Raw genomic sequence first — 14,026 nt, 5'->3', positions numbered from 1 at the left:
GGGGGAGTGAGAGAGCGGTTGTGGTGGAGCTTGGCTGCCCACTTGAGTAAAACCACCACAGAGGGGGACGGACAGCAGGGGCCATGGCATGGGGGACATCAGGGACAAGCCAATAGGGCACAATAGGGACAAAGCTATGGGGGACATGGAAAAAACAACGGGGATGCTGGGGACAAGCCAATGGGGTCGAGGTGCAGGGGGACTTCTCTATGGGGTCAGGATGGGGATGGGCAGCAGGGGACATCAGGGACAACACCACGGGAGATAATGGGGACAAAACGATGGGGGACATTGGGGACAAGCCAATGGGGCCACTGGGGACAAGCCAATGGGGTCGAGGTGCAGGGGGGCTTCTCCATGGGGTCAGGATGGAGACGGAGAGCAGGGACCATCGGGGGACAGTGGGGACCCCCCCATGGGGCTGAGCTTTTGGGGGACGGCTCCACGCTCCCCCCCCCAATGTCCCCACCGCCCCCTCCCCCCAAAAAAACGTCACCTCCCCGCTTGCAGACGAGGACGAGTGCGCCGAGGGGGGGTCCCGCTGCGGCCCCCACGCCGCCTGCCACAACCTCCCCGGCTCCTTCCAGTGCGCCTGCCACCAGGGCTACGAGGCCGCCCGGCACGGCCACCACTGCCAGGGTACGGGGACAGCGGGGACAGCAGGGGGGGGACACCCAGAGTGACACTGAGCCCCCCCCCCTTCGTGTTTCCCCCCCAGACGTGGACGAGTGCGCGACGCTGCCGGGGGTGTGCGGGGCGGCGCGCTGCGAGAACGTGGACGGCTCCTTCCTCTGCCTCTGCCCCGACGGGGGGCACGAGTTCGATCCGGTGACGGGGACGTGCGGGGGACCCCCCCCAGCGACCCCACTCCTCCGGCCCCCCCCGGAGCCATGGAAGCCCCCCCGGGCTTGGCGGCGTGCTTCAGCCCCGCCTGCGGGGTGCTGGCGCCCAACGTCAGCCGGCAGCAGTGCTGCTGCAGCGTGGGGGGCGCCTGGGGGGTCCGCTGCCCCCCCCCGAGGCCGTGCCCCACGCCTGGAACCGGTGGGGACATGGGGACGCTATGGGGGGGGGAGGGGATTGGGGATGGCGTGGGGTGGGAAGGGATTGGGGTGGGAGTGGGATTGGGGATGGGGATTGGGATTGGGGATGGGGATGGGGATTGAGGATGGGATTGGGGATGGAATTGGGGATGGGATTGGGGATGGGGATGGGGATGGGATTGGGGATGGGATTGGGGATGGGGATGGGGATGGGATTGGGGATGGGATTGGGGATGGGATTGGGGATAGGGATGGGGATGGGGATGGGATTGGGGATGGGGGATTGGGATTGGGATTGGGGATGGGGATGGGGACGGGGATGGGATTGGGGATGGGGATGGGGATGGGATTGGGGATGGGATTGGGGATGGGGATGGGGATGGGGATTGGGGATGGGGGATTGGGATTGGGATTGGGGATGGGATTGGGGATGGGGATGGGATTGGGGATGGGGATGGGGATGGGATTGGGGATGGGATTGGGGATGGGGATGGGGATGGGATTGGGGATGGAATTGGGGATGGGGATGGGGATGGGGATGGGGATTGGGGATGGGGGATTGGGATTGGGATGGGAAGGGATGGGGATAGGACTGGGATGGGATGGGATTGGGATGGAGATAGGATTAGGATTGGGATGGGATTGGGATAGGATTGGGGGGGTGGAGATGGAATTGGGATGGGGTTGGTGATGGGATTGAGATAGATTGGGATTGGGACTGGGATGGAATGGGGATGGGATGGGGATGGGATGAGGATGGGACTGGGATTGGGGTGGGAAGGGATTGGGATGGGTTTGGGGTGGTGATGGGATTTGGGATGGGGATGGGGATGGGATTGTAAAGGGATTGGGATTGGGGTGGGTATTGCCAGGGATTAGGACTGGGATGGGATGGGATTGGGATCGGGGTGTGGATGGGGACAGGGATGGGCTGGGGATGGGGTCAGGATGGTGCCAAGGTGCAGGGGGGGTGACACCTCTGTCCCCCCCCCCAAGCCGAGCACCGAGCCCTCTGCCCCCACGGGACCGGCCAGACCACGGGGCCCCAGGGCTCAGCAGCAGGTCAGTGCGGCCGCGGGGGGGGCACAGCGATGGGGCCCCCCCCATTTGGGGCTCCCTCCGTTTAGGGACTCCCCCCCCTACTCAGGGGCTCCCCCCTGTATTTAGCGGTTCCCCAATGTTGGGGATGCCCCCCCATTTTGGGGATGCCACCCCTGTTTTGGGGCTCCCCCATTTATGGGAAGCACCCCGTTTTGGGGACTCACCCCCCCTAATTTGGGAATGGCCCCCATTTGGGGGACTCACCCCTCCCATTTTGGGGATGTCCCCATTTTTCAGGGTGCCCCCTCAATTTGGGGATGCCCCCCCTATTTTGTGGGGTTACGCCCCTCCCCTTTTGGGTGCATCCCGCCTATTTTGGGGCAATACCCCCCCTATTTTGGGGTTCCCCTCCTATATAGGGGCTCCCCCGTTTCGGGGGTGCCCCCCCCAATTCCGAGGACCCTCCCCCTGACGTCGCCCCCCCCCTTACCCCCTTACCCCCCAGATGTGGACGAGTGCCGGGTGTTCGCGCCGCAGCTGTGCCGGGGGGGGGTCTGCATCAACGCCGCCCCCGGCTTCAGCTGCTACTGCCCCAGCGGCTACTACTACGAGCAGGAGCACCTGCAGTGCGTGGGTGAGCACCCAGCACCCCCAGCACCCCCCCAGCACCCCCCCAGCACCCCCAGCACCCTGACCTCAGCACCCCCAGCACCCTACTTGTGCCCTGGGTGCACCCTGCCTGCACCCTGAGCACCCTACTTGCATCCTGAGCACCCTGAGCACCCTGCCTGCACCCTGAGAGCACCCTACTTGCACCCTGACTGCACCCTAAGAGCACCCTGTGCACCCCGAGCACCCTACTTGCACCTTGAGCACCCTGCCCTCAGCACCCTGAGCACCCTGCCAGCACCCCCAGCACCCCCAGCACCCCCAGCACCCTGACCTCAGCACCCTAATTGTGCCCTGGGTGCACCCTGCCTGCACCCTGAGCACCCTGAGCACCCTAATTGTGCCCTGAGTGCACCCTGAGCACCCTCTTTGCACCCTGAGCACCCGACTTGTGCCCTGACTGCACCCTGAGTGCGCCCTACCTGCACCCTGAGCACCCTAATTGTGCCCTGAGTGCGCCCTACTTGCACCCTGCCTGCACCCTACTTGCACCCTGAGAGCACCCTGAGCACCCAGCCAGCACGCTGAGCTCCCTACCTGCACCCTGAGCACACAACCTGTACCCAGAAAGCACCCTAAGAGCACCCTGGCTGCACCCTGAGCACCCTCTTTGCACCCTGAGCACCCAACTTGTGCCCTGCCAGCACCCTACCTGCACCCTGAGCACCCTGCCTGCACCCAGCCAGCACCCTGAGCACCCAACTTGCATCCTGAGCACCCTGAGCGTGCCCTGTCTGCACCCTGAGCACCCAACTTATGCCCTGAGTGCGCTCTACCTGCACCCTGAGCACCCTAATTGTGCTCTGAGTGCACCCTGGCTGCACCCTGAGCACCCTCTTTGCACCCTGAGCACCCAACTTGTGCCCTGAGTGCGCTCTACCTGCACCCTGAGCACCCTACTTGCACCCCGCCAGCACCCTGAGCACCCTGCCTGCACCCAGCTCACACCCTGAGAGCACCCTGCCCACACCCTTCCAGCACCCAGCCAGCACCCTGAGCACCCTACTTGCACCCTGCCTGCACCCTGAGCACCCTGCCAGCACCCAGCCAGCACCCTGAGCACCCAACTTATGCCCTGAGTGCACCCTACTTGCACCCTGAGCACCCTCTTTGCACCCTGAGCACCCAACTTGTGCCCTGAGTGCGCTCTACCTGCACCCTGAGCACCCTACTTGCACCCTGACTGCACCCTGAGCACCCTGCCTGCACCCAGCTCACACCCTGAGCACCCTGCCCACACCCTTCCAGCACCCAGCCAGCACCCTGAGCACCCTGAGCGTGCCCTACCTGCACCCTGAGCACCCTAATTGTGCTCTGAGTGCACCCTCCCTGCACAATACCTGCACCCTGAGCACCCAACTTGTGCCCTGAGTGCACCCTCCCTGCACCCTCAGCACCCTGCCTGCACCCTGTCTGCACCCCGAGCACCCTACTCGCACCCCAAGCACCCTGCCCTCAGCCCCCCGAGCACCCTTCCAGCCCCCCGAGCCCCCTTCCAGCCCCCCCCCCCCGTTCCCCCCACCCCCTTGCCGACCACCACCGCCCCCCCCCCAGATAACGACGAGTGCCAGGACGAGGACGCGGAGCCGTGCATCGGGGGCCGCTGCGTCAACACGGTGGGCTCCTACTTCTGCTCCTGCGCCCCCCCCCCGGTGCTGGACGGCTCCCAGCGCCGCTGCATCACCAACGACACCCGCGCCATGGGTGAGGCCACCCCCTGTCACCCCCCCCGTGTCACCGTCACCCCCCCCGTGTCGCCCTGTCCCCACGTGTCCCCATATCCCTGCCCTATGTCCCCGTGGCCCCCCATCCCCGTGTCCCGGCACTGTCCCCTGATGCCCCCCCCGTGTCCCCATGTCCCACATCCTGATGTCCCACGTCACCATGTCCCCACGTCCTGTGTCCCCATACCCCCATGGCGCTGTATCCCCCATGTCCCCAAATCCCCGTGTCCCCGTGTCCCCATGTCCCACGTCGCCTCCCCTTGTCCCACATCCCCCTGTCCCACGTCACCATATCCCCGTGTCCCCGTGTCCCCATGTCCCACATCCCCCTGTCCCACGTCACCGTGTCCCCGTGTCCCCATGTCCCCATGTCCCACATCCCTTCATCCCAGTGTCCCCCATTGTCTCCCCACATCCCACATCACCTCCCCATGTCCCCACCTCACTGTGTCCCCATGTCCCCGTGTCCCCATGTCCCCATGTCCCCGTGTCCCCATGTCCCCGTGTCCCCGTGTCCCCATATCCCCACGTCCCCGTGTCCCCATGTCCCCATGTCACTGTGTCCACATGTCCCTGTGTCCCATATCCCCATGTCCCCGTGTCCCTCTGTCCCCATGTCCCCCGTTGCCTCCCCACGTCTCACGCTGCCTCTCCGTGTCCCCACACCCCCCGTCACCATATCCCCATGTCCCATGTCCCCATGTCCCTGTATCCCTGTGTCCCCGTGTCCCCATACCCCACGTCCCCATGTCCCACGTCCCTTTATCCCAGTGTCCCCTGTTGTCTCCCCACATCCCACGTCACCTCCCCATGTCCCCATGTCCCCGCATCTCACATCCCCATGTCCCCATGTCCCACGTCCCCATGTCCCCGTGTCTCCATGTCCCCATGTCCCTGTGTCCCCATGTCCCCCGTTGCCTCCCCACGTCCCACGCCACCTCCCCATGTCTCCACGTCCCCCTGTCCCCATGTCCCCATGTCCCCTGTCCCCACATTACCATGTCCCCATGTCCCTGTGTCCCATATCCCCATGCCCCACGCCCCACATCCCCATGTCCCCATATCCCCCGCCGCCTCCCCGCCTCCCCACGCCCCCCGTCACCGTGTCCCCGTGTCCCCCCGTCCCCAGAGGAGGACCCGGCCGTGTGCTGGCAGGAGGTCGGCCCCGACCTGGTGTGCGGGCGCCCGCGGCTGGACCGGCAGGCGACCTACACCGAGTGCTGCTGCCTCTACGGCGAGGCCTGGGGCATGGACTGCGCCCTGTGCCCCGCGCGACACTCAGGTGCCACCGCCGTGTCCCCGATGGCCCCGTGTCCCCACATCCCCATGTCCCCGTGTCCCCTACGTCCCCATGTCCCCGTGTCCCCATGTCCCCACGTCCCTATGACCCCACAGCCACGTGGCCCCATAGCCTCATGTTGCCATGCACCCGTGTCCCCTACGGCCCCTTGTCCCCATGTCCCCGTGTCCCCTTGTCCCCATGTCCCCATGTCCCTAAGGCCCTATAGCCTCACATCCCTGTGTCCCCATGTCCCCCCATGTCCCTGTCCCCCCCCCCATGCCCACGTCCCCATGCCCCCTCCCATGCCCACGACCCCCCCATCCCCTATACCCATGTCCCCATGTCCCCATGTCCCCAAGACCCCACACAGGGGGACCCCCACCCTGCCCCCCTCCTACCCCAGCAATAGGGACCCCCCCCAGACCCCCATAATGGGGACCCCATGGGCACCCCCCAGAGTGGGTCCCCCTTAGACACCCCCCCCATGATTGGGACCCCTTGGACCCCCCCCATAACAGGGACCCCTTTGCCCCCCCCAATAATGGGAACCCCTCCCACCACCCCACAACGCCCCCCCCCTAATGGAGACCCCTTGGGCACCCCCCATATAACAGTGCCCCCCCCACCTCTTTACACCCCCCCCTTAGCATCCCCAATTTTTAGGACCCCACCCCCATTTTTTTTCTCTCCCCCCCCCCAGATGACTTCGAGTTCCTCTGCAACGTCCTGCGCCCCCCCAACCCGGGGCTGGGCCCCCCCTACGAATACGGCCCCGAATACCCCCCCCACTACGGGCTGCCCTACGGCCCCCTCCCCTTTGGGGGTCCGGGCCCCCGCCTGCCCCCCCCGGGGCTGCGCGCCGACTACGACCCCTATGGGCTGGGGGGGGGCTACGACCCCCGCGGGGACGCCCTTTACGCCGCCCCCCCCCGCTACGAGGACTTGGAGGATTTCGAGGGGTCCCGCCGGGGCCCCCCCCGCTCCTCCCGGCCCCGCAGCCCCCCCAGCGCCCCCCAGGACCCCCCCCCGTGGCTCTTCCAGCCCCACGGCGTGGCCGAGCGGCCGGGGCGAGCCAGCGAGGACGGTGAGTTTGGGGGGGAGGGGGGGATTGAGGGGTTTTGGGGGGGGATTTTGTTTTTTTTATGGGGAGGGGGCTGACGGGGACCCCCCCCCGCAGACCCCCGGGACGAGGCGCTGCCGCCGGAGCTGTGCGGGGTGCTGAGCGGCTGCGAGCACGGGCGCTGCGTGCGGGTGCCCCAGGGCTTCACCTGCGCCTGCGACCCCGGCTACCGGCTGGACGCGGCACGCGTGGCCTGCGTGGGTGAGACACGGCCTAATCCCGGCCTAATCCGGCCTAATCCGGCCTAATCCGGCCTAGTCCCGGCCTAGTCCCGGCATAATCCCGGCCTGATCCCGGCATAATCCCGGCATAATCCCGGCCTAATCCGGCCTAGTCCCGGCCTAGTCCCGGCATAATCCTGGCATAATACGGCCTAATCCGTCCTAATCCATCCTAATCCGTCCTAATCCGGCCTAATCCGGCCTAATCCCGGCCTAATCCGGCCTAGTCCCGGCATAATACCGGCCTAATCCGCCCTAATCCCGGCCTGATCCCGGAATAATCCCGGCCTGATCCCGTCCTAATTCCTTCATAATCCCGGCCTAATCCCGGCCTAATCTGGCATAATCCAGGCCTAATCCCGGCCTGATCCCGGCCTGATCCCGGCCTAATCCTGGCCTAATCTCGGCCTGATTCCGGCCTGATCCCGGCACAATCCCGGCCTGATCCCGGCATAATCCCAGCCTGTTCCCATCCCAATCCCATCCCATCCCAAACCCCAGTCCAAGCCCAAATCCCACCCCATCCCATCCCCAATCCCACTTTAATCCAACCCCCAATCCCACCCTAATCCAACCCCAAATCCTACCCCAATCCTACCCCAATCCTACCCCAAATCCCGATCCCATGCCCATTCCATACCCCCAATCCCAATCCCACCCCAATCCCATCCCCACCCCCCCCAATCCCATCTGCAACCCCTTCCCACCCCAGTCCGACCCCAAATCCAATCCCAATCCCACCCCAAATCCCAACTAAATCCCAATCCCGCCCCAAATCCCAACCAATCTCAGTCCCACCCCAAATCCCTTCCCATCCCAACACAAACCCATCCTAATCCCACCCCAATGCCATCCCAAATCTCACCCCAATCCCATCCGCAACCCCTCCCCACCCCAGTCTAACCCCAAATCCAATCCCAACCCCAATCCCACCCCAAATCCTACCCAATCCCAATCCAACCCCAATCCCACCCCAATCCCCCCCCCAAATCCCCCCCAATCCCAATCCCACCCGAATCCCTCCCCAATCCCCCACAATCCCAATCCCACCCCAAATCCCACCCCAATCCCATCCCCATCCCCCTCAATCCCACCCCAAAACCCACACAATCCCAATTCCACCCCACCCCAATCCCACCCCAATCCCATCCCAATCCCATCCCAATCCCCCTCAATCCCACCCCAATCCCCCCCAATCCCAATCCCACCCCAATCCCCCCCAACCCCCCCCCAATCCCACCCCAAATCCCACCCCATTCCCCCCCCAATCTCCCCCAATCCCCCCAAAACCCCCCAATCCCACCCCAATCCCACCCCAAATCCCCCCCAACCCCCCTTAATCCCCCTCCCCGACCTCCCCTGACCCCCCCCTTTTCCCCGCAGACCTCGACGAGTGCTCGGAGGCCGCCCTGTGCCGGGGGGGCGCTGCCTCAACACCCCCGGCTCCTTCCGCTGCCTCTGCCCCCCCGGCTCTGTCCCGGCGCAGGGACTCCCCCGCTGCGTCCCCGCGCGCCCCCCGGCCTGAGCCCCCCTCTCCCCATCCCGGGGGGGGGGGCCCTGTATTTATTGTCTGTATATATCGGAGCTGGGGGGGGGGGGGGATGGAGAGACACTGGGGGGCACCGTCCGGCATCCCCCCCCCGCCCGCTGTGGGGTGAGGTGGGGGGGGGGCTCCTGGGGGTGCCCATGGGGGTGCCCGGCCCCCCGCTCCCTCCCCCCCCGTCCATGTGAGCCCCCCCTCACTTCCCCCCCAATTTTTACAGAATAAAGGTTTTCTATAAAATGAGCTGGGGGGGGGGGAGTTCTTTCATCCTAATAGGGTCGGGTGGGGGGGGGGCTGTGGTGTCACAGGGACTGGGACCCCAAATGGGACCCCCCCCTCATGAGTCTGGACCCCCCTACTTGGGACTGGGACCCCTCTATGGGTTTGGGACCCCCCCCAGTGGGACTGGGACCCCCCCCATGTATCTGCTCCCCCCCTCAATGTGTCTGCCCCCCCCAATGGGACTGGGAGCCCCCCATGTGTCTGGGACCCCCAACCCCCCCCAGTGACCACAGCGAGCCCGTCGCGCTTCGAGCCCCCCGTTTATTGCCCCCCCTCGTCCAGCAGCCCCCCGTCCTCCTCGGGGGGGTCCGGGGGGGGGCGCAGCGCGGCGCTGACCCCGTGCAGCTCCAGCAGCTGCTGGAAGGCCGCCAGCAGCAGCAGCGCCGCCGTCACCCCCAGCAGCAGGTAGGCTGGGGGGGGGGGACACAGCGGTCAGAGACCCCCACCCCCCCGTGGAGACCCCCACCCCATGGAGAGATCCCCATGGAGACCCCCCCCCAATGAAGACCCAATCCGCCATGGTGACCCCATCCATGAAGACCCCGCCACCATGAAGACCCCACCCCAATGGAGACCCAACCACCATGGAGACCCCAACCATGAAGACCCCAACCACCATAAAGACACCACCAGAAAGACCCCACCCCAATGGAGACCCCAACCACGGAGACCCCAACCATGGAGAACCCAACCACCATAGAGACCCCAACCATGAAGTCCCCCAACCACGAAGACCTTAACCACGAAGACCCCAACCATGAAGACCCCGCCACCATGAAGACCCCGCCCCAGTGGAGACCCAACCACCATGGAGACCCCAACCATGGAGACCCAACCACCATAAAGACACCACCCCAATGGAGACCCCGACCACGAAGACCCCAACCATGGAGACCCCAACCATGAAGACCCCACCCCAATGGAGACCGCGCCCCAGTGGAGACCCAACCACCATGGAGACCCCAACCATGGAGACCCAACCACCATAAAGACACCACCCCAATGGAGACCCCAACCACGAAGACCCCAACCACGAAGATCCCAACCATGAAGACCCCAACCATCTAAACCCCAACCATGGAGACCCCAACCATGAAGACCCCAACCATAAAGACACCTCAGGGACAGCCCTAGGGCCACCACGGCCACCGTGTGGCCTTGGGGATGTGGTGGCCTTGGGGATAAGATGGCGCTGGGGACATGGTGGATATGGGGCCGTGGGGGCTATGGGGCCATGGGGGCTATGGGGACGTGGTGGCCCTGGGGACATGGTGGCCTTGGTGACGTCATGGCTTTGGTTGCCATCATGGCTTTGGTGACGTGGTGGCCTTGGTGACGTCATCACCTTGGTGGCACGGTGGCCTTGCTGACATCACACCCTTGCTGACGTCACGGCCCCGCGCGCCCGTCCCCATGGCAACCGCCACTTCCGGCCCCGCCCCGCCGCTCCGCCAACAGCTTCCTCCCGCGCTCCTCACGTGACCGGAAGCGGAAGCGCCATGGAGCCCCCGGGAGCGGCGGCGGGGCTCGGTGCGGACCCCCCGGCGCCCCCCCCCTCCCCCGACCCCCCCTGTCCTCTCCCCGCAGCCCCCAAGCGCCGCGGCCCGGGCCCGGCCCCTCCGCGGATGGCGGAGCCGCGGCCGCTCTTCGACGACACCAGCGGCGACCAGCGTCTTCGACGACCCAGTCCCCTAAAGTCCCGCTCGATAGTCTTCAGGCTTCTATCTTCAGTATTATCACTGCCGGCCTGGACTATCAAAAGACGATAGTAATCAGAGGGGAAAACCAGGTTGGGAAGCTTTCTGGCAACGTCCATGACCCTAGCCCCAGGGAGGCAGCAGACTTCCCTACGGGTAGGGTCAGGCTAACAAATAGGGCTCTCTGTTCCCCTCACAAGGAAGTTGCCTTCTCAGGGGAACAGAGGGAACTTCTCAGGGTCCTTGGTGGCCTCCAAGTTAGCTCAGCGTCATGGCACCGAGTCACTGTGAAGGAGCTGCTGGAATAACGAGACAACAACCTAGTTCTATTAAAATATATATTGCTCTTTTGAGGACTGCTGCGGGGCTAGCGGCAACACGGCAGTGGAAATCTCCGTCCTGACATTGCGTTATGCCTTGACATCAGGAACAGGGTGGTTTGAACTGCCAGGGAACGGACCATGGGTTCCGGGTCTTTCTCTGAAGGCTGGAGGACTGCAAAAGAAAGAAGAGCAGAGATGAAAACCCACTCCTTGCAGAGATCCCCAGGCATCCCCTGCAGAGCATGCCAGCCCCACTCGACTCTTCCCCAGGCCAGGAGGAGCAGGAGGGACAAAGGAATCCGTTGAAAGCTGCTGCTCAGCAATGTCCCAAATGCAGCCACCAGTCCTTCCCCACCTGCGCACCACAGGTCAAGTGGGGCACCTTCACAAGCTGGTTCCCTCACCACCTGCCTCCATCCCTTGGGAGGATTCACACACTCCAGGAATCTCCTGGACTCTTTCCTCTCGCTATTGTGCTTCCCCATGAGAGCAAGGGCTAGCAATCGTGACCCTGCTCCTAGCTGCTTGTAGGCTGTCTCATCTCCCTCTTCGTCCTGGTTGCGTGCTCTACAACAGGCTCCCACCTTCTGTCAGCCTTACTGCCCTTTCCCCTGACTCTTCCTCAGGGACACTCAACCCTTTCAGCGGCACTGCCCAGCTCCAGGCTGGGAGGCCATTCCCTGACACCACAGGCTACCCCGTCTCCTCTCCCTCGTTCCTATGGCTGCATTGCTCCTCCGCCCCGAAGCATTTCCCTGGAGCAGGGCAAGGCACGGGGGCCTCTGCCGCTGTCCCCCCAGCCCCAGCACACCCCCCACTGCCCTCACTCACCGCTGAGGATTTCATTCAGCTTCTCCTCGCTCTGGTCCTCGCAGTAGCGCGCAGCAAGACCTAGACACAGAGACCCCATCAGAGCCCCGCTCCCCAGCACGCTCCCAGCAGCGCAGCCCCTGGCCTGGCCAGCCAGGCTGTGCCCCCTCCTACACCCTGGAGCAAGGGCCCAGTCGGGGGGCTCTGAGGGCAACAGGGCAGTGCCTGGGGCTGCCAAAGGCTGCCCCAAGAGGGACCCAGGGGCTGGGCTCACCAATGAATCTGACGGCCTCAAGTCGCAAAAGGGTCTGAGTGGCCTGCAGGTAGGGCTGGCTCTGCTGCAGGTATTCTTCTACTCTGCCTCTGTCCTGCTGCAGCTGGAGAGAGAGAGAACGCAGGGTCACGGGGCTTGCACACCCTCTCCAGGGTCTCCTCCAGCATTCTGGGGGCAGGGAGGTCAGAGGGGCCTCCAGAAGAGCCCCCTGGGGCTCTGTGCTGGCAGGAAGGGAGCGAGGATGCGGCTGCAGGCAGCGGGCTCTGGCCGGGCGCGTTTGCCCAGCTGGGGCAAACCAATGTGGGTCCTTACCAAGAACTCTTCGATCCTCCACGTCTGTTCTGTCTGGGCCAAGCGCTTGAGCTCCTTGCATCGCAGAAACTCTGCAGCCACAGCGAGAGCTTCCCCAGAGGCCTGCGGAGCAGCAGAGGTTGGGAGATGGCACCACAGCCTTGGGAAGGAGACCCTCTGTCCCCTCCTCTTGGCAGGGCTGCGAGCCTTTCCCAGCGCGTTATGGGAGGCTGTGGTGGGGGGCAGCGTGCACTGGGTTCAGTGGCCAAGGCAAGGCCACGGGACAGCCACCATCGGAGGCAGCTCACAATGAGAGAGATCCCAGAGATCACAGCCAGAGATCAGAGGCCGGACTCGATGATCTTGAGGTCTCTTCCAACCTAGAAATTCTGTGATCCCCCAGAGCAACCCTGTGGCATCAGCACACCCTTGCCCACATAACTGCTCAGCTCTGAGATCTGTACCTTTGCTACGCTCTCACTCTGGTCTCTCATGTGAAAGTAGAGTGGGAGAAGGCTCCTGTGAACTGTCCTCTTCATTTCCTTCTTCCTTTGCCACAGCACAGCCTCCACCACGGCTTGGAAGAGGCAGATGGAGTGCTCCCGCACCTGGCTGGACGCCTGGCAGGGAGGAGGACAGGAGGAATTTCAGCATTAGCGTGGCCGATGTGAAGGGAGCTCCCAGCACTGTGAGATGCTTCAGCGCTGGATCCTTCCCAGAGGAGCTGCTCAGGGGCAGCTGCAAGGCCTGGTGCCCATGAAGGGCAACGCAATCGGTTGCCATCGCAGGCTGCCCGCCAGCCACCCCACTTTCGCCACCAGCCGCACCAGCCATGCCCAAGCAGAGCTCCCCAGCGCCTGGGCTGACGAGGAGACTGGGAAGGCCCTGCCTGAGTGCTGCCCACAGGGCCGGGCTGAAGGGCAGCCCTCGTTACAGGGGGCCCAGCTGAGGGCTCGGGCTCCCGCAGCACACTTACGCGGTCAAAGAATGGCAGGAGCTTCTCAGCCAGCTGCAGAGCCGGGCCACTGGCCTCCCTCCTCTCCACATGAGCCATCACGTTTCTCAGCACAAGCAGGGCCTTCAGCACCACGTGTGTGTTGGTGTCCTGCAGAGCCTCCAGGATGTCTGGCAGCACGACCTGAATTTTCCTTGCCTGTAGGAAAGACACCATTTCCCTTCCGTGAGGCAGTGAGAGACCACCCTGGGCAAAGGGCTCTGGTTCCTGAGCACCAGCCTCCTGCCTTGCTTCCTGGCAGCGGGGAGGGACGGGAGGGCAGAAGAGCAAAGCCCCAGGCTGCCAACATGGCTTTGCTTGACGATGGCCCGCTCACCTTCTCAGGGCTCTCTGACACGGTGCAGAGCCCTTTCAGAACCATCAAGCGCATCTCTGGGCTTGGGTGCCTCAGGTAGCTCTGGAGGTGCACTGGGTTACCAAAGTCCTCCAAAAAAATGTGATTCCGGCCCAGCATCTGCAAGAAAGAGCAGTGAGAGCCTGGCAGGGCCTGCAGGGCTCCCTGCAGCCTCTTCTTCTCCCACCTTTGGGCAGGGATGGGGCAGCGCCAGCTGGCACCAAAGAGGCACCAGGCGCGGGGAGCTACGGGGGCTTGCCGGCCCCAGGGACCATGTGTCCGTATGTCCTGTGGGAGCTGGCAGTTTGGGGGTAGATGGGCACAGGGCTGTGCCTGTGTGCCTGAAGGGGCACACGTAGC

At 64.5% G+C, this 14,026-nt stretch overlaps 1 protein-coding gene across 1 annotated transcript in view; it reads left to right on the top strand.

Annotated features, from left to right (window-relative positions):
• Positions 1-8,883, top strand: part of LOC113840667 (latent-transforming growth factor beta-binding protein 4-like) — a 57,185-nt gene extending 48,302 nt beyond the window's left edge. The window contains 10 exon segments of the mRNA XM_072029958.1: positions 511-639; positions 719-891; positions 894-1,041; positions 2,037-2,102; positions 2,587-2,715; positions 4,305-4,454; positions 5,604-5,756; positions 6,457-6,840; positions 6,934-7,077; positions 8,481-8,883. Of these exon segments, the coding sequence (XP_071886059.1) occupies positions 511-639; positions 719-891; positions 894-1,041; positions 2,037-2,102; positions 2,587-2,715; positions 4,305-4,454; positions 5,604-5,756; positions 6,457-6,840; positions 6,934-7,077; positions 8,481-8,755 (1,751 nt within the window). The 3' untranslated portion in view covers positions 8,756-8,883.
• The last annotated feature ends 5,143 nt before the right edge of the window (positions 8,884-14,026 follow it).

The sequence above is a fragment of the Anas platyrhynchos genome, chromosome 33, assembly GCF_047663525.1.
Source record: "Anas platyrhynchos isolate ZD024472 breed Pekin duck chromosome 33, IASCAAS_PekinDuck_T2T, whole genome shotgun sequence".
Classification (NCBI taxonomy): Eukaryota; Metazoa; Chordata; class Aves; order Anseriformes; family Anatidae; genus Anas; species Anas platyrhynchos.
Note: the sequence above shows the minus strand (reverse complement) of the source record. Positions and strands in the feature narration are given on the sequence as shown.